This window comes from Lynx canadensis, chromosome D4 (genome assembly GCF_007474595.2).
Source record: "Lynx canadensis isolate LIC74 chromosome D4, mLynCan4.pri.v2, whole genome shotgun sequence".
Classification (NCBI taxonomy): Eukaryota; Metazoa; Chordata; class Mammalia; order Carnivora; family Felidae; genus Lynx; species Lynx canadensis.
The window spans coordinates 24,857,594-24,880,987 of NC_044315.2; the positions used below are offsets into that span (position 1 = coordinate 24,857,594).

Sequence of the window (23,394 nt, forward strand, 5' to 3'; positions counted from 1 at the left end):
CCCATTTAATCCTCACGATAATCTTCTGAGACAGGGACTATTAAAAACTCCATTTGATATCTGGAGAAAATTGGTGTTTAGAGAGGTAAAAAGCTCAAGATCACACTATGACCCACAGTTTCAAGGGTTCCCACACTTTTTCTTACAGCCTATGCACGGACTTCAGTTAAGAACTGGTACTCCAAGGAGAACCTACACAGACGTCGTGCTATTCTCCAGAAATGGTTTAGTCAAAGGGAGAATGAAGAAATAAGCATGTTGGAAAGTTAGCCCCAAACAGAAGACTGTGAGCAGCTTTTCTGTTTTTGCATGAAGTAGTGGAAACTTTAATATATCTCTGGAATAGACTTCTTCCTTTTTCTGGAATACTCGTTCTCCCTTTACATAGGGTCGTTTCCCTAGAATGAGAGATATGGCTAGAAGAAACAAAACTGCCCTAGATGAAAATGTAAAAAGTTTAAGTTACAGGCAGATTTGCATTCCAGAAAACTATGTATGCACTCTGACCAAAAGAGTTTTCTCTTTTCCCAAAATAGAGACTTAGTGCTATGTCTTGTTGGTTTAAACCATGATCTAAGAGAGCTGAGAAGCTGAGACCCAAAGATCATGTGACTGACAGGCAGACCTAATCCTCACATTGGAGGAAGGACCATAAGAAAGAGACTAGGTTGTTGGTAGTAGAAATGAGAATTGAATAGGTTAAAGATATTCAGAAGATATAATCTATATAGGACTTAGTGGTTCCTTCTTAGGAAGAAGACAGAGTCAAGGATGATTGCTAGCTTACCTATTTGAATGGATTGAAATGTTAGGTAAAGCACATGGAAAACTATGTATTTTCCCCTATGAAGGGAGCAGGGAGGGGAATTGTGGTGAGATAAGTAAGGAAGATCATGAATTTAATCTATAAGACAACCTAATGAGGATGTCAATGGTTGGATATAGGAATCCAGAGCTCCAAGTACAAATCTGGGGTTAAGGATTAAATTTGAAAGCTATCAGAGTTAAATTGTAGCCATGGAAAAAGATGAGGTCATCAAAGATAGAAGACAGAAGAGGCATAAGCCTAGAGGTTTGGTCTAGGTTTGGTCATCCTGATCATGCAGGATGAACTAGCAAAGACAGAGATTAAGCAGTCAGAGGAAAAAAACAAGAATATAATTTCACAAAGGCAAAGGGGAAAATATTTCAGGAAGGAAGGAGTGGTGAACTATGCTGGATGCAGCTGAGGTTTTAAGGACTTTAGTGACCGAGAAAGCACTAGTGAATTTCTCAAAAGCTTGAAGTAGATGGTAGAGACAGGAACCAGACACCAAACTGGAGAGGATGAGAGAATGAATGGAAGCAGAGGAAACAGAAACAGATGCAGTAAACTTTTCCAACCAGTTCGGTTATAAAGGTGAGAAGACAGAAAGAGAAAAGCATAAGGTTAAAGAAGGATAATTTTAAGATGAGAATAATCTAGGGGCACCTGGGTTAAGCATCTGACTCTTGATTTCGGCTCAAGTCATGATCTCACAGTTTGTGAGTTCAAGCTGCACTCTGCACTGACAGCGCAGAGCCTGCTTGGGATTCTCTCTCTGCCCCTCCCCTGCTTGCTCTCTCAAAAAAAAAAAAACTAAATTAAAAAACAAAACAAAACAAAGGGGGCATCTTGGTGGCTTAGTTGGTTAAGTGTCCAACTTCAGCTCAGGTCATGATCTCAATAGTTGGTGAGTTCGAGCCCTGCCTTGGGCTCTTTGCTGTCAGCATGGAGCCTGCTTTGGATCCTCTGTGACCCCCTCTCTCTGCCCCTTCCCCCTCTCTCAAAAATAAACATTAAAACAAACAAACAAACAAACAAACAAACAAAAAAAGATGAAGGGTGCCTGGACGGCTCAGTCAGTTAAGTGACTAACTCTTGATTTCTGCTCAGGTCATGATCTCATGGTTCATGAGTACAAACCCTGCATCGGGCTCCATGCTGACATTGTGGAGCTTTGCTTGGGATTCTCTCTCTCTGTCTCTCTCTCCCTCTTTGCCCATTTCCCGCTCGTGCACACACTTGCACACTCTCCCTCTCTCTCTCAAAAATAAATAAATAAACCTAAAAAAAAAAAAAAGAGAGAAAAAAAACAGACGACTCAGATCAATGGAACAGAATAGAGAACCCAGAAATGGACCCAAAAACGTATGGCCAACTAATCTTTGACAAAGCAGTAAAGAATATCCAATGGAATAAAGACAGTCTCTTCAGCAAGTGGTGCTGGGAAAACTGGACAGGGACATGCAACATAATGAACTTGGACCACTTTCTTACACCATACACAAAAATAAACTCAAATAGATGAAAGACCTAAATGTAAGACAAGAAGCCATCAAAATCCTCAAGGAGAAATCAGGCAAAAACCTCTTTGATCTTGGCTGCAGCAACTTCTTACTCAACACATCTCTGGAGGCAAGGGAAACAAAAGCAAAAATGAACTACTGGGACCTCATCAAAATAAAAAGCTCTGCACAGCAAAGGAAACAATCAACAAAACTAAAGGGCAACTGACAGAATGGGAGAAGATATTTGCAAACGACATATCAGATAAAAGGTTGTACCTAAAATCTATAAAGAACTTAGCAAACTCAACACCCCCAAAAAAAAAATAATCCAGTGAAGAAATGGGCAAAAGACACGAATAGATACTTCTCCAAAGAAGACGTCCAGATGGCCAACCGACACATGAAAAAATGCTCCACATCACTCATCATCAGGGAAATACAAATCAAAACTACAATGAGATACCACCTCACACCTGTCAGAATGGCTGACATTAACAACTCAGGCAAAGACAGATGTTGGCAAGGATGCGGAGAAAGGGGATCTCTTTTGCATTGCTGGTGGGAATGCAAGCTGGTGCAGCCACTCTGGAAAACAGTATGGAGATTCCTCAAAAAAAATTAAAAATAGAACTACCCTATGACCCAGCAATTGCACTACTAGGTATTTATCCAAGGGATACAGATATGCTGTTTCAAAGGGACACATGCACCCCCATGTTTATAGCAGCACTATCAACAATAGCCAAAGTATGGAAAGAGCCCAAATGTCCATCAATGGATGAATGGATAAAGAAGATGTGGTATATATATACAATGGAGTATTACTCTGCAATAAAAAAGAATGAAATCTTGCCATTTGCAACTACGTGGATGGAGCTAGAGGGTATTATGCTAAGCGAAATTAGTCAGTCCGAGAAAGACAAATATCATATGACTTCACTCATATGAGGACTTTAAGACACAGAACAGATGAACACAAGGGAAGGGAAGCAAAAATAATGTAAAAACAGGGAGGGGGACAAAACATAAGAGACTCTTAAATATGGAGAACAAACAGAGGGTTACTGGAGGGGTTGTGGAAGGGGGAATGTGCTAAATGGGTAAGGGGCATTAAGGAATCTACTCCTGAAATCATTGTTGCACTATATGCTCACTAATTTGGATGTACATTAAAATAATAAAATTAAAAATAAAAAAAGAAAAATCTAAGATGTTTAGTTTTTTTTTTTTAATGTTTATTTTTATTTTTGAGACAGAGAGAGACAGAGAATGAATGGGGGAGGGTCAGAGAACGGGAGACACAGAATCTGAAGCAGGCTCCAGGCTCTGAGCTGTCAGCACAGAGCCCGACATGGGGCTCAAACTCACGGACCGTGAGATCATGACCTGAGACGAAGTCGGACACTTAACCAACTGAGCCACCCAGGCGCCCCAAAGATGTTTAAAGAAAGAATCCAGGAGGGGCGACTGGGTGGCTCAGTCAGTTAAGCATCTGACTTCAGCTCAGGTCATGATCTCGCCATCCGTGAGTTCGAGCCCCGCGTCAGGCTCTGTGCTGATGGTTCAGTGCCTGGAGCCCATTTCAGATTCTGTGTCTCCTTCTCTCTCTGACCCTCCCCCCGTTTATGCTCTGTCTCTCTCTGTCTCAAAAATAAATAAACGTTAAAAAAAATTAAAAAAAAAAGAAAGAATCCAGGAGAAAAGAAAAAGTTGAAAAGATTGAAGAAAAAAAGAAACGAGATAAAGCACATACTGCTTAGAATAGTATTAACTGAAGATAAATGTTAACTACTGCTATAATAATTACATTATTAAGACTGAGTACTTCAAAGAAATTAAGAAAGTAATTCCATTTACAATAATATCTAAAAGAATAAAATATCTGGAAATAAATTTAAGCAAGGAGGTAAAAGACTTGTATAACGAAAATCAGAAAGGACTGCTGATAGGAATTAAAGAAGCGGGGCTCCGTTGGTTAAGAATCCAACTTCAGCTCAGGTCATGATCTCACAGTTCCTGAGTTCAAGCCCCGTGTCGGGCTCTGTGCTCACAGCTCAGAGCCTGGATCCTGCTTCAGATTCTGTGTCTCCCTCTCTCTCTGCCCCATCCCCACTCATGCTCTGTCTCTCTCTGTCTTAAAAGTAAATAAAACATTTAAAAAAATTAGAAATTAAAGAAGACCTAAATAAAAGACACCCCATGCTCATGAATAGGAAGCCTTAATGTTGTCATGTGGTGTCAGTATTCCCTAAGGACTCTACAGATTCAGCCTGATCCATATTAAAATTCCAATGGCCTTTTTTGCAGAAATGGAAAGGGTGATCCTTTAATTCATATAGAATTGCAAGGGGCCTCAAATAACCAAAACAATCTTCAAAAAGGACAACAAAGCTGAAGGATTTCTTTCCAATTTCAAAACTTACTACAAAGCTACAGTAGTAAAAATAGTATGGTACTAGCATAAGAACAGACATATACACAAATGGAATAGAACTGGGCTAAGAAATATATCCATAATACAGTCGATTGATCTTTGACAAGGGTACCAAGTCCATTCAATGGGGAAAAAATAGTCTCTTCAACAGATGATGGTGGCACAACTCAATTTCCACATGCAAAAGAATGAAGTTGGACCTCTACCTCGCACTATATACAAAAATTAACTCAAAATCAATCAATGACTTAAGTATAAAAACTAAAACCATAAAACTCTTAGAAGAAAACAAAGGGGGTAAATCTTTGTGACTTTAGATTTGGCAATAGAATCTTTAAAGGATACCAAAAGCACAAGCAACAAAAGAAAACATAAAATGGACTTCATAAAAAATTTAAAATTCTGCATCAAAAACTATTTTCTTTTTTTTTAACATTTATTCATTTTTGAGAGTGAGAGAGACAGAGCATGAGCAGGGGAGGGGCAGAGAGAGAGGGAGACACAGAATCCGAAGCAGGCTCCAGGCTCCGAGCTGTCAGCACAGGGCCTGACGCGGGGCTCACGTCCCTTCAAGTCACGGACCGCGAGGTCATGACCTGAGCCGAAGTCGGACGCTCAACCGACTGAGCCACCCAGGCACTCCTCAAAAACTATTTTCAAGAAAGTCTAGGGGAACCTGGGTGGCTCAGTCAGTCTGACTTCAGCTCAGGTCATGATCTCACAGTTCATGAGTTTGAGCCCCACATCGGGCTCTGTGCTTAGAGCTCAGAGCCTGGAGCCTGCTTCAGATTCTGTGTCTCCCTCTCTCTCTCTGCTCCTCCCCAACTCAGGCTCTGTCTCCCTCTCAAAAATAAATAAACAAAAAAATTTTTTTTTATCTTGCAAATCTTGCAGACAGGAATTCACCTGCTGTTTAAAAAAAAAAAAGTTTAAAGACAACCTACAGAATGGGAAAAATTTATAAAAGTCATGTATGTGAGAGAGTTTAATGTCCAGAGTACATAAACAAATTCCTACAAGTTAAAAATAAAAAGGTAATCCATTTAAAAAGTAGACAAAGGGGCGCCTGGGTGGCTCAGTCGGTTAAGCGTCCGACTTCAGCTCAGGTCACGATCTCGCGGTCCGCGAGTTCGAGCCCCGCGTCGGGCTCTGGGCTGATGGCTCAGAGCCTGGAGCCTGCTTCCGATTCTGTGTCTCCCTCTCTCTCTGCCCCTCCCCCATTCATGCTGTGTCTCTCTCTGTCTCAAAAATAAATAAACGTTAAAAAAAAAATTAAAAAAAAAATAAAATAAAATAAAAAGTAGACAAAGAATGGGGCATCTGAATGGCTCAGTCGGCTGCGCGGCCGACTTCAGCTCAGGTCATGATCTCACGGTCTGTGAGTTCAAGCCCTGCGTCGGGCCCGCATTGGGCTCTGTGCTGACAGCTCAGAGCCTGAAGCCTGCTTCGGATTCTGTGTTTCCCCCTCTCTCTGCCCCTCCCCTGCTCACACTCTGTCATTCTCAAAAAATAAGTAAACATTAAAAAAAAATTTTTTTAAAGTAGACAAAGAACTTGAATAGACATTTCTCCACACAAGTTATACAAATGGCCAATAAGAACATAAAAAGATGCTCAACATCATTAGTCATTAGGGAAATGCAAATCAAAACTACAATGAGATACCACTTCACTCACACTTGGATAACTATAATAAAAAAGAAACAGAAAATAACACATGTTGGCAAAGATACAGAGAAATTAAAACCCTCACACATTGCTGGTGGAAATGGAAAATGGTGTTGTCACTATTGAAAATGGTGGTTCCTGAAAAAATGAAACATGGAATTATCATATGACCCAGCAATTCCACTCCTCGAACTTAAACAGTTAACTTACAGGTCGATTTTTACCACAGTATGAATCACAGTAGCCAACAGGTGGAAGCAACTCAAGTGTCTACCAACAGATGAACGGATGGACAAAATGTGGTATGTCCACAAAACAGAATATTACTCGGCCACAAAAAATAATGAAGTTCTGATACATGCTACAACACGGATGAACCTTGAAAACATTATGAAAAGTGAAATAAGCTAGACACAGGCTAAATCTTGTATGATTCCATTTTTATGAAATAGCTAGAACAGGCAAATTTAGAGAGACAGAAGCAGATGAGAGGTTACCAGGGCACTGGGGGAAAGAGGAGGAAAGTTTTGAAAACAGCTAGTGGTCTCAGTTATACAACATTATGAATGTAATCAGTGTCATGGAACTAACTGTACACTTAACTTGATTAAAATAACAAATTTCATGTCTATTTTGCCAAACCTTATAAAAATTAATAATGTAATATACCCAAACCCACTGAATTGTTTATTTTACATGGGTGAATTGTATGGTATGTGAAGTATATCTCAGTACAGCTGTTAAAAAAAAAGAATCAGTAACTTGGCTTAAAATATGTTTCAAGTCTTGGGTTCAGCTTAACATTTCAATAGAAAAGAGCCTGGTACCTAATGCTAGATGAGTATTTGTTATTGCTGTTGCTATGATCATGATCCTCCTCCTCTTTTTCAAAAAAGTCCTGTGAGGTAAGTATGATTGAGGCCATTTTTGATAAGTATAAACAGACTCAGAGAGGGTAAGTGATTTTCTCAATAAATAATCCAGCCAGGAACCGAGAAGGCTGGGATTTGAACCCATGCTGGCCTGGCCCCAGAGCCCAGGCTGACACCATTAGTTCCTCCACAGCCCAATCCATTCTATAGAACTGCTGGGCATACAGGTCTGATCACTCTTCTGTTCATTATGAATGAAATGGTACTATTTTACCTTGTGCTTTTTCCCATGATGTCATATGGAGGTCAAAGCACTTTGGAAATGGGAAATCCTATCAAATGTCAGGTATTTTTTTAGAAAGTCAGCTTTATGTTTTTGACAGCCTCAAGAAAAGTAAAGGTCCTAGTCAGAGAAACTGTTATCACTGTACCTACCTTCTTCTATGAAGTGAAAGCCTTCAAGACAGTACTCAGAATTCAACAAATAGGTTTTACTATGTAAATGAACCAAGCATTAAGTGAATGAGGACAGCAGCCAAGGAAAGGGCAAGGTCAGATACCTCAGAAGCCAAGTGGCTTCATCAGCCCTGAGCCATTTAACATTTCATACTTATGCTTGCAGGAAAGTATGACAATATTACTTTGATTTTTTGTTGATCCCGCTGAATTTCTGCATCCAGTTGCTTCCTTTTTTCATTTTCTTCTCGAAGTCTCTTTTGCAGCTGTACCTTTTGATATTTCATGTGATCTACATTCTGCTCTAGTTCATTAGCACGTTTCTCATTTTGGATTGACAATGATGCCAATTTCTTACTATTTTGTTGCTTCTTCTGTAAGACCTGTGAGCATATGGAATATTTCAAAATGAAAAGCTGAATCTCCCACAGACCTCAAGTAAACTTTTCATTCTATGGCAAAGGTAGGCATTTGCCTAGATTTTTGTTACTTTTGATAGGTTCATAATTGTTTTCTACATGTCTACTTTTACAATTGGGCCACCATCGTAATTTTCACCAGATACAGAGAATGATGAGACTCCCTGATACAGACAGCCAAACAGAACAAATTTGATGTCTCTGCTTTCTTACTGCGTGTTTTAGTTTAAAAATGATAAAAATTAAAAGAATATAAAACTGAACTATATATTTAAAGACTTATCTCTGACCCAAAATCTACTGTCCTGCTCCCGACACAAAATTACCCATTTCTTAAATATTCTTTCAGCAAATGAATTCAGATATATTCTAAACAGACTGATTTTCACCTTCCTTTTTTTCCACTTATCTTAGAGATCATCTCACAGAGATCTGTTCTTTTTATGTGATTGCAAAGTAGTCCACTGTGCTCTTCTTTTATAACCAGCTATAGCCTAAATAATTAATCCTGGAGTTAAGATGATCAGTACAGACACCGTTTTCCCTGACAGTGACCAACTGTTATAATTACCAGTTTAATTATTTGAAATAAAGCTTCTCCTCATCTAGCTCAAATATAATTGAATAGCATAAAAAATGTTGAACATTTACTAAGAGTTTATACTAATATAAAATATCAGTGTTCCAATTTACTCCTGAGCAAACATATTAAACGTGTATTATGTGTCTTAGCATTGCACTAAGTACGTGTTACGTTACATAAAAAAGTTAAAGTAAGGTCATTTGTAAATTATGCAAACTACAATTAATTGTTCCCTTTATTTTGGCAGTAAGTTGTCGGCAAAAACATTTTGTTTAAACTCAACTAGGTATTCACAGAGGCACTGTAACTTACAGCGCTATGAAAACTGTAGACTGTGAACCAGTACTAGTCCCAGACTCGTTGTTAGCCTGCACCGCTAAGCATGCTATCAGATTCAGCTGACGCTATTTACGTCAAGCCTTTTTTTTTCCAAATACATAACATTTATTATTAAAAAAATTTTTTAATGTTTATTTATTTTTGAGAGAGAGAGAGAGAGAGAGTCAGAAAAGAGCAGAGAGAGAGGGAGACACAGAATTCAAAGTAGGCTCCAGGCTCCAAGCTGTCAGCACGGAGCCTGACGTGGGCCCAAACTCACGGGCTGTGAGATCACGACCTGAGCCGAAGTCGGATGTTTAACCGATGGAGCCACCCAGGCGCCCCATACATTAAGACTTCTTTGATGAAGGGAGCTATGCTCCCATTTGCCTTTATCTCGTCAGAGACCAAAAACAATCTGCAGACAAACTACTGTGAGTACCACCAGCTTGGAGACCACAGGACTCTGTAGTTTCCTATCCCTAAATCTGGACAGTGGCTTTGCCACACTTACTTTTGATAGTAATTGCAATACTGCAGCAAAAATGATAATATTAGCAGTTTGGTGTCTTTCCACATAATACTGAAGGTATAGGTACTGATAATCTTATTTAAAAGTAAGATAGGTTGCTGTCATCTTTTGTATTTATTCCACACATGCTCAAAAGTGCACCTTTAATGCTATTAGTATTAAAGAATTAATGCATCATATAGGTCTCTGTATATATCTTGACACAAGAATACAGATTTTAGGGGCACCTGGGTGGCTCAGTCAGTGAAGCATACGACTCTTGATTTCAGCTCAGGTCATGATCTCACAGTTTATGACACCAAGCCCTGTGTCGGGCTCTGTGCTGACAGCATAGGGATTCTCTCTCTCACTCTCTCTGCCCCTCTCTTTCTCTCAAAATAAATAAAAAAAATTTTAAAAAACCAGATTTTAGATTTTTTAAATTAAAACAATTTAAGTTTTAAAAACTGAAATAACTTTATAATACTAATAAAAACACTAGTATTTCAACATTTAAAAATGGTATGAGGGGTGCTTGGGTGGCCATTGGTTAAGCATCTGACTTTTGATTTTGGTTCAGGTCATGGTCTCACAGTTTGTGAGATCGAGCCCCACATTGGGCTCTACTCTGACAGCATGGGGCCTGCTTGGGATTCTCTCTTTCCCTCTTGCTCTGCTCCTCCCCTGCCTGTGCTCTTTCTCTCTCTCAAAATAAATAAACATTAAAAATAATAATAATTAAATAAAAATGGCATGAGATGTTAGCATACTGAAAACTGTTACTGTCACCTGCACTATGAGATTCTTGAGTTATTCTACCTTTTTACAACTTAGTTTGCTCATTTGTAAAACAGGGTAAAAATATTCATTCTAAAGGGTTAAATAATGATTAAATAATACTTGTGAAACATCTGGTATGTAGACACTTAGAAGCTGGTAACTATCATCCTCCTCCCATCCCCACCACCATCCTCATCATCTTTATCGTCCCCATCCCCACTGGGTGTACATGACACCCAGTCATGACACTGGGTGTACATGACACCCAGACATTTCTAAAACTACATGGGAATCCCGTTTCAGTCCTCGGCTATATGGGATATTTCTTTTGAGCTTAACTGTGTTCTGTGTCTTCTTTCCTTTCCTTATCAGTTCTCTTAGCAGAAAAGAATATGCAACAAGAAACATGGAAAACAAAAAAACATGATAATTCTCAAACCCTATTAATAGCCTTTCACTTAGAGGCATCTGAGTGGCTCAGTCGGTTAAGTGCTCTTGATTTCGGCTCAGGTCATGATCTCATGGTTTGTGGAATTGAGCCCTGAATCAGGCTCTGTGCTGACAACGCAGAGCCTGCTTGGGATTCTGTCTCTCTCTCTCTCTCTCCCCCGCCCCTTCCCTTCTCTTCTCCCCTACTTGCACTCTCTAACCTTTCACTTAATCTTTTAATTCAATCAATTTAGCTGTGTGAAACTGAACATATAATCTTTGCTAAATCCACAAACAAGGCTTAAACCATACATGTATATGATAAACTACTCCTTTTGAAACCAATCATTCTGGCTATTATTGAGTATAAGAATTACAGTCAGAACTGAAGCTTGGATATAAAACTATGAAATTATAAGTAAAATTTCATAATAAACACAAAGGAAAAATCTTAACTGTTTTGTTCTACTAATATTTTGTTAAAAGGAGTATTTTGTTAGACATTGCAGCCTTAATTTTAAGGGTCAAGAAGTGAAAAAGAACAGATCCCAAGACTCTCTGAGGTGAACTGCTAAATGGAAATAATGTATTCTGAAAACAAGTACGGTGAAGGAAAGTAGCCCTCCTCTAAGTAGTTCACACGTTAAGTCATACTATTTTAACTTTGTGTTGAGAAGCTACTTAGCTAAACATTTTAGTGGGCATGGCCAGATGTTGGAGGTGGCATTAAAAACCCTAGGGGCGCCTGGGTGGCGCAGTTGGTTAAGCATCCGACTTCAGCCAGGTCATGATCTCGCGGTCCGCGAGTTCGAGCCCCGCGTCGGGCTCTGGGCTGATGGCTCAGAGCCTGGAGCCTGTTTCCGATTCTGTGTCTCCCTCTCTCTCTGCCCCTCCCCCATTCATGCTCTGTCTCTCTCTGTCCCAAAAATAAATAAACGTTGAAAAAAAAATTTTTTTAAAAAAACCCTAGAAGGGGGGTTCCTAGGGGGCTCAGTCAGTTGAGTGGCAGACTCTTGATTTCAGCTCAGGTCATCATCCCAGAGTCACAGGACCAAGCCCCTGTGTCAGGCTCTGCACCAAGTGTGGAGCCTGCCTAAAATTCTCTCTTTCTCTCTCCCTCTGCCCCTCTCCCCCACTCATGCTCTCTCTCTCAAAACAAAACCAAAAATTTTTTTAAAAACCATAAAACCCTAGGGGGAGGGATTTGGTTTTTGGTCTGTTCATATGCAATGAACACGGCCCTTGTTGAGAGAACAATTGTGGCACAGTTTCAAAAATAAATAAATAATGCTCTGAATAGGTGAATGACAATTCCATTCTACCTACAGTAGAAACAACATTAAAGTAAATAGATTATGAATGAAAAAAAATGGAGACAACATTCTAGCAGATTCATTATAATCAGACTAACAAAGCACTCTGGTCATCCCAAAAGCATCTGAAGACGGCTTCATTATACACAAAATCTTTCTGTAATGGAATATTTCTCATAGAATACAACTTTTAACGGTAGCCACTTCTGAGGCAATAGCTAAATCCGGCATTAGGAAATCAAGGATGAGATGTAGAAGTCAATTACTAACCTTTCATAAAGCAATCAGTTATGGTTTCAGAAAACTATCTGAAATAATTAGCATTTGTGGCATGTCTACAAAATGCCATATACATCCCAGATGTTTTTATATATATTCCTTAATCATCAATCTTTTGTCCTTCAGAAAAGAACACAACTTCTGTGGTTATCTTTATTTCTTACCATGGTTTTTGACAAAATGTTTAAAATAATACACTTTTCAAACAAAGGATGTAGTACCCAGATAGAAAGCAGGCAAATCTGCCAGCACACCGGAAAAGAAAAGCTGCCATCCAGTTCCTCCTGCTGGGAAAAATTGAATCCTACTTCTTTCCCAACCAGGTACACAAGCAGTAAACCCCTAAGGAAGTTTGCTCAGTCACGTTTTTTAAATTACCTGGACTCTTAGCTTTGCGGCGTCCATCTTTTTGCGGAACTCCTTCTGTAATTTTACCTTCAGGGCGATATCAGAAAGATCTTTGTTTTCTAGTTCCTGCAGCTGCTTCTCTGTTTCAGTTAATTCCACTTTCGCCTGTTCTGCTTCGTGCTCAAGTTTTGTTACTTTCAGAGAATACTGTTTGCTTACAGACTTGGCATGGTTACCTTCACCACAGTGATAACAATTAGAAAGCATGTTAAAAAAAAAAAAACAGCCAAGTAAAATAGCAAAATCTTTAAAATGCTCTATTCTTCAAAATCCTGCTGGGCGGTATATCTATTTAAGGCAGAGCATTACGTATCCAGCTGTCCCCACCCATCTCCATCAAACACAACTTGCCACCTGGCCTCTTAATAATTAGTTGCTCAATGGCTGTTCCTGTCTGGTGCCATTCCGTCACAGGTTCATCTTTGTGTGTGTGTGACATTTCTGATTTTCTGAATTTGCAGTGTAGCTTTGCGGGCATCAAACTCCAGGTAAGAAAATATTTGGGGTGACTCTGGCTTTTTGCTAACTACACTTTGGTTTCTTGCTACCTTTAAATCTTTTTTTTCCTAGTATGAGAAATTCCCAACATATCAAAAGTAGAAAACTAATATGATGAATGATGAACACCCCCATCACTGAGATTCAAGAGTTATTAAGATTTTGCCATAGTTGCTTTATCTATGTCTTTCTTCTGTTTTTATTTGCTTAAGAATTATAAAGCAGGGGCGCCTAGGTGGCTCAGTCAGTTAAACGTCCAACCTCGGCTCAAGTCATGATCTCATGGTTCATGAGTTCAAGCTCCACATCGGGGTCGCTGCTATCAGCACTGTGCCCACTTTGGATCCTCTGTCCTCTCTCACTGCCCCTCTTCCACTCATACACATGCTCTCTCTCTAAAAAAAAGCCAGGGGCGCCTTGGTGGCTCAGGTCATGATCTCATGGTTCGTGGGTTTGAGCCCCACACATTGGGTTCTGTGCTGACAGCTCAGGGCCTGGAGTCTGCTTCAGATTCTGTGTCTCCCTCTCTCTCTGCCCCTCCCCCACACATGCTCTGCCTCTCTCAAAAGTAAACATTAAAAAAAAAAATGTCATCTTACCTATACATACTTCAATGCATCTATATCAAACACAGACATAGCCAAAACTTCTTTCACACCTAACAATATTAATCCCTACCTGAATCTATTCAGACTTCCACAATTGTCTCAAAATGTCTTTTACAAGTGGTTTATTTTAATCGCCATCCAAAAAGGCCCACAATACATTTGATTGTTATGTCTGTTATGAAACTTTCATTCTAGAGCTGGCCCCCTCCTTTTCCACTCAACTAAACTTGTTAAAGATGAATTCTTTTTCAATGCTTTTCTTATACTTGGAACAGAGAGGAAAAAGAATATAGATATTTCTGTATCTCTCTTCATTCTAAGCTAGTAGGCCCTAAAAATTTGGTTTTAATCTGTTCTGAGTAGTCAACTTATCCTTGAACTAGACTAGCAAACCCATGGCAATGGAAAACTGAGTCCAAAGCTCATGGGATGAATAATTATCAGGGCCAGTTTGTTCTGCTACACTGAAAATCTCTAATTTTTATTAGTAAAAAGGAGTTACTGAACTAAATGCACTATGAGTTTTCTTCTATCTCTATAACTCTCTGATTATTTGACTAACATTAAAATGCACATGACTACTATATTTTAATTAAAGACCCCATATATTGCTCAACACACCAATATTTTATGAGTCACCGAGAAAAAAGGTACAGTGCCCATTATACCAGTTACATGGTAAAATGCCAGGATGCCACTGATGGTAACGGTGCATCCTGATTTCAGAGACATTCAAATGTGAAAGAATGTGATTAGAATTGATGAAATACAGTATAGTTGTCACTTATTGTTGGCTGAAATAGTTGCTACTGGGGGGAAGTCTTCGGTGAGGAGGATTTGAAAAGCAAGCACACGTTGACCCTTTTTCTCGTCACCATCCCTAAGGACAGCTCCAAACTGCCCTTGGTTCTCATAAGTAAGAAGAGGACCTTCTCTGTGTACATTCATGTAGCCTCTATTTTGAGGCAACCAGGATGAACATACTGGGCTACAAGAGCGTGCTCGTTTAGTGAGAGATCTCATGATGGTGTGACCTATCTAAAAATCATTTATTCCAGAAGGTACATATCCTTAACTTTCACAGGCAGTACCCTGATGGAGAAGCTATTTAAACCCCTAAATCAGGGGCGCCTGGGAGGCTCAGTGGGTTGAGTGTCTGACTTCGGCTCAGGTCAGGATCTCATGGTTTGTGAGTTTGAGCCCCGCGTGGGGCTCTGTGCTGACAGCTCAGAGTCTGCAGCCTGCTTCAGATTCTGTGTCTCCCTCTCTCTCCTGCTCATGCTCTCTCTTTCTCTCTCTCTCAAAAAGAAACAAACATGAAAAAAAAAATTTTTAAATCCTAAATCAGTTCCTAGACATTCCTACGAGAGATGTACTGGCATTGATCCTGCCTATGAGGAAGGAACATAGTCAAGATCAATTAAACATCTGGGACCCCGTCTGGGTGGCTCAGTCGATTAAGCGTCAGATTTCGGCTCAGGTCATGATCTTGCTGTTCCTGAGTTCAAGTCCCGCGTCGGGCTCTGTGCTGACAGCTCAGAGCCTGGATCCTGTTTTGGATTCTGTGTCTCCCTCTCTCTCTGCCCCTCCCCTGCTCACTCGCTCTCTCTCTCTCTTGAAAATAAATAAACATTAAACAAAATAAAAAATAAAAAAACAAAAAACCCATCTGGGACACCTAGGCCTGGAATGGTATATAGCACATTCGTCACTAGGACTGAGGAAGGAAAACACTTTGGCACAGCAGTTATGGAGTGGAGGATGAGAGACGCCAGCCAGACAGAAAACAAGCTCATCAGAAAGAGGAGGGAAGTGGGAAGGCAAGTTGCCCTAGGAGCCACCATAATTCATGTAATCTGAGGGTAATTACAGCCTTGGCTTAAGGAAAAGGAAGATGATATTTCCTTCAGTTCCTTTAAATGGGAACAATGTTCATTGGAACTGAAAAAAAACCCTTATCCCTTCAATTCCTTACTGAATTTCAAAGCAGTCAAAGCTCACACTTTGAGTCTATTGGGGGGGGGGGGAAGCCTGAGATGTGCTTTCCGAGGCAAGCCTGATAACGTAGCTAAGGGTGAGGGGAGGATGTGGGACATATGCCCAACCAGGCAGAATCTGAGACTAAGGGGAAGAGCTAAAAGCTTGGCTCACTGAGAGAATAGCTCTCAAGAATACATCCTTACATCTTGAGAGAAATAAAAATGATCTACATTTAAAATATAAAGTTTAGGGGCGCCTGGGTGGCTCAGTTGGTTAAGCGTCCGACTTTGGCTCAGGTCATGATCTATCTCATGGTTTGTGGGCCCCATGTCGGGCTCTGTGCTGAAAGCTCAGAGCTTGGAGCCTGCTTCAGATTCTGTATCTCCCTCTCTTTGCCCCTCCCCTGCTCGTGTTTTGCCTCTGTCTCTCAGAAATAAAAGTTAAAAAAAATTTTTTTAATATAAAGTTTATAAATAACGTTAAAAATGAACTATCCAAGAGAATGAGGACTAATAATTTAAAATAAGTATTAAAGTGGGTTAGAAAACATCTTAGACATATTCCCAGGTACCTAGTATAATGTTTCTTAAAAAGTGGCAAAAAACATTAAATGCCCATAGACTTGCAACACGATACAAAGTCCACAGAATTCTCTCAATTCGCAGATGAAATCCCAATGTAACCACGTTCGTCTGGTAACTAACCTCCACCTACTGGCTATGACACACACCTTGTTATACCAAATTCTAAGCTACAGTGGACAGTCCTCAGTGTCAAAAACTAAAGTAAATGTTGCAACATCAGAAGCAATTTTAGGGGCGCCTGGGTGGCTCAGTCGGCTAAGCATCCGACTTTGGCTCAGGTCATGATCTCGCGGTCCGTGAGTTCGAGCCCCGCGTCGGGCTCTGTGCTGACAGCTCAGAGCCTGGAGCCTGCTTCCGATTCTGTGTCTCCCTCTCTCTCTGACCCTCCCCCATTCATGCTCTGTCTCTGTCTCAAAAATAAATAAACGTTAAAAATTTAAAAAAAAAAAAGCAATTTTAGACGCCTTTCTTATATAAGCTGGTTCACAGGACATTATTACCTGTTTTTATTAATTCTTTAATTAGATCTTCCTTCATCTTGATGTTAATTGTAAGTTCTCTCATTTTCTGTTTGGCTTCGGTAAGTATGAGTTCTGAATTCCTTAATTTTTGCAAATTCAACTCTTGACTCTCCTGGAGACATTCAATCTTTAAATCTTTAAAGAAAAAGAAGCAAAACTGAGAAATAAAACTTCCTGCCCATAGAATTTTCCCCAGAAGTGGAGTTAAATAAAAGCAGAAAGAAGCAGTCTAGAGGTAGCAGAGGAAGAGACAAACATAAAGGGAAAGAAAGAAAGGAAAAAATACATGGCAATTGGGACTTTCATTTTCTTTTTTTTTTTTTTTAATTTTTTTTTTCAATGTTTATTTATTTTTGGGACAGAGAGAGACAGAGCATGAACGGGGGAGGGGCAGAGAGAGAGGGAGACACACAATCGGAAACAGGCTCCAGGCTCTGAGCCATCAGCCCAGAGCCCGACGCGGGGCTCGAACTCACGGACCGCGAGATCGTGACCTGGCTGAAGTCGGACGCTTAACCGACTGCGCCACCCAGGCGCCCCATGGGACTTTCATTTTCTAGCTGACAGCAAGTTTTAGTCACATCCTGTAGGTTCTGATACATAGGTCATCATTGTCCTTAGGTATGTGATTTGAGTTTTCCTTTAACCTGAGTTATTTCAGAAAGGTATAAAATATCCAGGTGGGCAGAGAGTTGAAATTTTTTCCCACTAACTTCTACTTTAATGGTCATCAGAGAATGTGGTCTGTCTGCACCACGCTATCCAAGGTGTAGTCCAGCACTGTTGGTTACTGGAACGTAAGTCAACTATGTCACTGTTTTAATTCAGCGGACTTTTTTCCCCCACAGCAAGACTCCCTCAGTGAAGAAGCTAGTGCACTGATTTACATTCTGGTGTGAGTTTCTTACCTGGCTGTAGACCAGTAACAAACAGCTCAAGGATGGCTACTTGAGTAGCACTTCTCTATACTATTTATACATTTTTTTTTAAATGTTTATTTATTTTTGAGACAGAGAGAGACAGAGCATGAACGGGGGAGGGTCAGAGAGAGAGGGAGACACAGAATCCGAAACAGGCTCCAGGCTCTGAGCGGTCAGCACAGAGCCCGATGTGGGGCTCGAACTCACGGACCGTGAGATCATGACCTGAGCCGAAGTCGGATGCTCAACCGACTGAGCCACCCAGGTGCCCCTATTTATACATTTTTAAATTTTAAATTTATTTCAGTTTTATTTGTGACATAAAGTCAATGCTTTGTTAATAGAACAGGCATAGGCTCTTTAAAGGATAAAATGCTCTCTATTTTCATAGTGGACATATCTATTGTGTTATTTATATTTGCTATGCTCTTTTCTGTGTGTGTGTCTGACCACTCATAGGCCAAGAGAAATGAGTTAAAAATCTCCTACTACAACATAGTTTTGCCAACACAAACATTTTTTATGCTTACTTGATGCATACAAATTCTCATCTGCTGTGTAGTACAACATTATGAGCACTCAGCAGACTAAGTTGGCTCTAAGGTCACATACATCACTACTGGAAGGCAGGTGTGCCAGGGAAGCAGCAGATACCTGGTACATTATTTAAAATGTATTTTAGGGGCACCTGGGTGGCTCAGTCAGATAAGTGTCTGACTTCGGCTCAGGTCATGATCTTGTGGTCCTTGAGTTCAAGCCCTGAATCGGGCACTGTGCTGACAATGCAGAACCTCCTTGAGATTCTCTCTCTCCCTCTCTCTGCCCCTCCCCTGCTCACATACACTCTTTCTCAAAATAAATAAATAACCCTAAATAAATTATTTAAAAAAATTTTTAATGTATTTTACTGTCATCAATGAACAATGTGAATATCAACTCAAGTTTGGGTACAAAAATCCCCATTCTGAGACATTTATCCTATAACTCTAGCCAGAATTAACTGGGGACATTTTTTTTTTTTTTAATTAAGGAGTAGCAAGTGAAAACTTGGAGGGAGAACAGAGAACAAAAAGGAAGTTTTCCTATCAAGTTCCCATCTTTGAGAATTAAATTATTGACTAAAGAAAAAGAGAAGTGTCATAAACATTAGATCTAAATTACTTGAGAAAGTCTGTGTACCTTCATTCCCCAAACTTGACTTTTGTGTTTGATCCTGAATATCATTCAATTCAACAAGAGAACAAACAGAACTTCGCTTCTGAATCCACGAGCGACTTCTACGTCTAAAAACAAAAAAATCAGGATCAAAGGTAACTTGTCTGTTAGTGTTTTCTAATATGCCCTCAAATTAGTTTCCCCAAAACTGACCACAATGTTAAAAAAGTATTAATTACATAAACAGATTTTTCTAATATTCCTCAAAATAAAAGGATATCTCCCTCAGACTGAACTCAGGGGAAAATTCATGTTTGTTGCCACTGTGGCAGCAAAATCAGGAAATCCAAACACATTCTCTCTGAAAATTAAAATCCAAATCCAGCTATAAAAGCCCTAAATGCAAAAATATTTTCAGTTTTAAGATTGATGACTTGTGTTCAAATGCTGGTTTCATAACACATTAGTCACAGTAGACAGTGCTTAGGCAAAACTTATATTAAACGGTAAAGATACATGTTAATGAATAAAACCCCTATATCTATCTATATTTATTGCACCATATATTATGCTTATGAAATCAGTCTATATTTAACATACCTAATTTCAGATTTCTCTTGGCCTTCTGATTCTTCATCATCGCTGTCATCAGAAAATTGGCAGTGGAGGACTTCATCTTGTTCTTCTATATGACCCAGCAGCATCTGACTTCGTGTTCGAAATCCGGCAACTACTCGATCCAGAGAGTACACAGAAGGACTTGTGTAGACCTTACAAGTGATTACCCCACCCAACAACAGAAAAAAGTGATTTTTTTATGTTTATTTTTATCCTATTACTCAAAATATTTTTAAAGAGGTTATTAGATAGTTACATGGAAATAGCCAATCACCGAAAATATCCATTCTCCCCAAAAAAGTCAAAGTAAATTTCACCATGCTGTTTTACCCCATAGACACATACTTCCTTCAGAACCTACACAGCTCTTCCTCCTTCTAGAAAGCTATCTTCAATTATACCTTCATGGAAAACAGTATTCAAAAATGAAACCAAAGAGAGGCACGAGTGAAAACATCACTGCTCTTAAACATTGCACGGGTACTTCCCAACAAAAGTGAAACCCAGACACAGTGTGATAGGAGGCAATGACCTATTTGTACTACACTGGAGGAAATCCAAATGCATGTATTCACACTTTACAGGTGGCGGTTAGGGATAGCTGACTTAATGCTCTAAAGTGACATAGTTAATATGTATCATGGATAAATAGATTTTCCTGGGCTAGCCTGGGAGCTTTCCATATGATAACATGCTTCTACTGGCAATGCACCTTCAGCTCTCAAAAAATGACCTTGGAAAACAACAACAGAAAATAGAAATTGCCTTTATACTCTTCTTCTAGTTTTTGTTACAAGTATTTCCTTTTTCACCACCTCTCTGTAACCAAACCTCAGAGTAATTTCTCAAAAAAGGCAGATAATAAAATATTAGAGGAAACACTCCATTTATGAACAGATTTCATTAGAAGCTATTAAAATTATGACATATAGTGGAATGTGTATATCACAGAGTATCAAGATTCAAGTGATGGAGATCCCTCACATAATCCCTCCCAGAAAAGCCCGCCTGATATGGAAGATTCCTTGATACCTGATTTCTGTGCCTCTGTTGTTGGCCACCTAATAAGGTCACATTGGTACCATGATGGACACAGAGTAAAGTTTTCTAGGTGGACTCCCAATCCTGGGGTTTGAGGGAGGGGGGAGGGGAATTATTTACAGAAGAACCAACTCAATAAGTTTTTCTCTAACAAGCACAATTACCCCGCATGTCCATTTTGCCCTAAAACAAACAAGCATCAAGGTTTCTCTTCATCAGAGGAATGCGAATTATTTCAGGAGCAAATAATACTTTCTGTTCAAAGTCAAACATTGTTCTCTAGAATTGTAATCTGCTTTTAAATTTTTTTTCGACAAAAAACCCCAAAGGAGCCAGCCTAATAATGAATACCAAATACATTCTACAACAATCAGTAATATTTAGTAAATTAATTCCTTAACAGTCATTCCACCCAATGCAATAAAATCTGGCACCTTCTCACCTAAGTACTGAGTCCTGCTTCCCTTTAGTTGCTTATGCATTCCATAGCTCCCCGCTTTAGCATTTTCAACCACACCCCAAACAGTACTAATCACTAATGTAAGTACTCAAATAAGCTGATTAATAATTCAGATTAACTGAGGTGTATACACTAGAAGCCAACATTTTATTCTAACCATTTTCTTCCCTAGAATTATATAGCCATAAAGCTAGAGAGAATTTTAAAGCTTACTGAGTTCAACTATTCTACCCATATTTGGCTCTTATTTATAACATGACCTCTGCTGAAGCATTGGCTGCCGGGGCCCTGGGGCCTCTGGAATCATCTTTGGCAGTTTTTTTTTTTTTTTAACATTTATTTATTTTTGAGAGACAGAGAGACAGAGCATGAGTGAGGGAGGGGCACAAAATCCGAAGCAGGCTCCAGGCTCTGAGCTGTCAGCACAGAGCTCGATGTGGGGCTTGAACCCACGAACTGAGGTCATGACCTGAGCTGAAGTAGGACCCTTAACCAACTGAGCCACCCTGGTACCCCACATCTTTGGCAGTTTTAAGTGAAGTATTCCCTTAGCACTTCTTCTCCCTGGTCCTGGAGAGTCCAGATTTTTTAAATATATCCCTTAAGAATACTTGGTCGGTTTTCTTAGCATACAATTGTATGAAGTACTAAAAGTGGTATTTGTTACCTATTGCTTTTATTTCCACTCCATATCAGATTTCATCGAATCTAAAACGCCATCAACTGTAAGAGACACCATTATTTTTATCCCATCAAGAAAGAAAAAAAGCTGTCAAACTATGACATGCCATCAATTATAAAACATACCCTGGCATCAAAGATGATAAAATGTGAAAACAACGTGAGTCTTACTATCAATGAAACATGGCAGATTTTCATCAGTATTTGTGATATTGTATTATACCTAAGCATTGACTGACCCCTCTAATTTTTTTCTTTCCAAAGTGCCCTCTGAGTGGGTATAATACTGGCTCTTGGCCTCAAGTATATCGTATTTACCATGTTAAGAAAGTAGACACCTCTGTTATATTTTTTCTTTAGATTTAAATCAAGATTCAACTTTACATTTCATTTGATGAGCTTTGGTATCTATTGAGACAAAGGAGTTTTTTCTCTTTTTTCCTATCAGTTTGATAAATAATACTAAAACTTTTTCTTTCATTTACCTATATACTACTTAGTTGTGAGGGGCAATTTCTTTAGGAATTCTGCATAAGTAGATATGTTCTATAATTCCATTTTGGTGTTTAACTTTTCAGATTAAGAACTAGTTGAAAACAAATGTGCAATAATAGGAAAAAGTACACAAGATAAATATTATTTAAAATATTATATTAAATATTTAATATAATAAAATATATTAAATAAGCATTTAAGATAATATATCTCAATATATTAATATATAGTTAAGGTAAATATTATTCAGCCATTAAAAATCATGATATGTTATAAAAGAATATTTAATAACTCTCAAATGTTCATGATATATTAAGTAAGAAAAGCCAGTAATGAAAGTATATGAGTATACACATAATATAACAAATAATGCATTTAAAACAAATAAGATCTTTTTGCTCTTTTCCCTCCAATATGTATACACAAGCATTTAAGAAATATTTTTAAAAGTGCCTGGGTGTCTTAGTCAGTTGAGCTGGACTCTTGATTTAGGCTTAGGTCAAGATCTCATGGTTCATGGCTTTGAGCCCCACATCAGGCTCTGTGCTGACAGCCTGCTTGGGATTCTCTCCCTACCCCTCTCTCTTTGCCCCCCCCCCCCCACTCATATTCTCTCTCTCTCTCTCTCTCTCTCAAAATAAATAAATAAACTCAAAAAAAAAAAAAAAAAAAGAAAGAAAAAGAAAATATTAGCTAGATTTCTGCCAAGGATATAGAAATCCAGGAGAAAATGAAATGGTATTTCAGATGTCCTAGAAATCCAGGAGAAAATGAAATGGTATTTCAGATGTCCTCTTGGGAGTAATTTAGTTCATTTCGGTATTCAATATGAAAACTTCCCCTCACTTTTAGAACAAGCAGGACACCAACAAGGCTTGGCATGCCATGTGTCTTCCCACGCAAGCCTGCCTTCTCATGTCTGCTGCAGTAACCAGCCCAAACAAGAAAAGGGGCCTAGATTCTTGGACACATGGTAGGAACAAGAGTTCTTAAAACTGCCGATCATATGACTTTTGCATCTTCTTTCTTTTCCCCTCCTTTTAATGGCTAGCA

The 23,394-nt window shown here is 39.1% G+C and overlaps 1 protein-coding gene across 3 annotated transcripts in view; it reads right to left on the reverse strand.

Moving 5' to 3' along the window:
• KIF27 (kinesin family member 27) overlaps positions 1-23,394 on the reverse strand; it is a 92,610-nt gene that overhangs the window by 30,569 nt on the left and 38,647 nt on the right. For all 3 annotated transcript variants that reach the window (XM_032595611.1, XM_030293735.1, XM_030293733.1), the window contains exons 7-11: positions 19,647-19,816; positions 19,071-19,174; positions 16,951-17,106; positions 12,751-12,956; positions 7,926-8,123 (exon numbers count right to left, since the gene is read on the reverse strand). In XM_032595611.1, the coding sequence (XP_032451502.1) occupies positions 7,926-8,123; positions 12,751-12,956; positions 16,951-17,106; positions 19,071-19,174; positions 19,647-19,816 (834 nt within the window). The remainder of the gene's footprint in view (positions 1-7,925; positions 8,124-12,750; positions 12,957-16,950; positions 17,107-19,070; positions 19,175-19,646; positions 19,817-23,394) is intronic.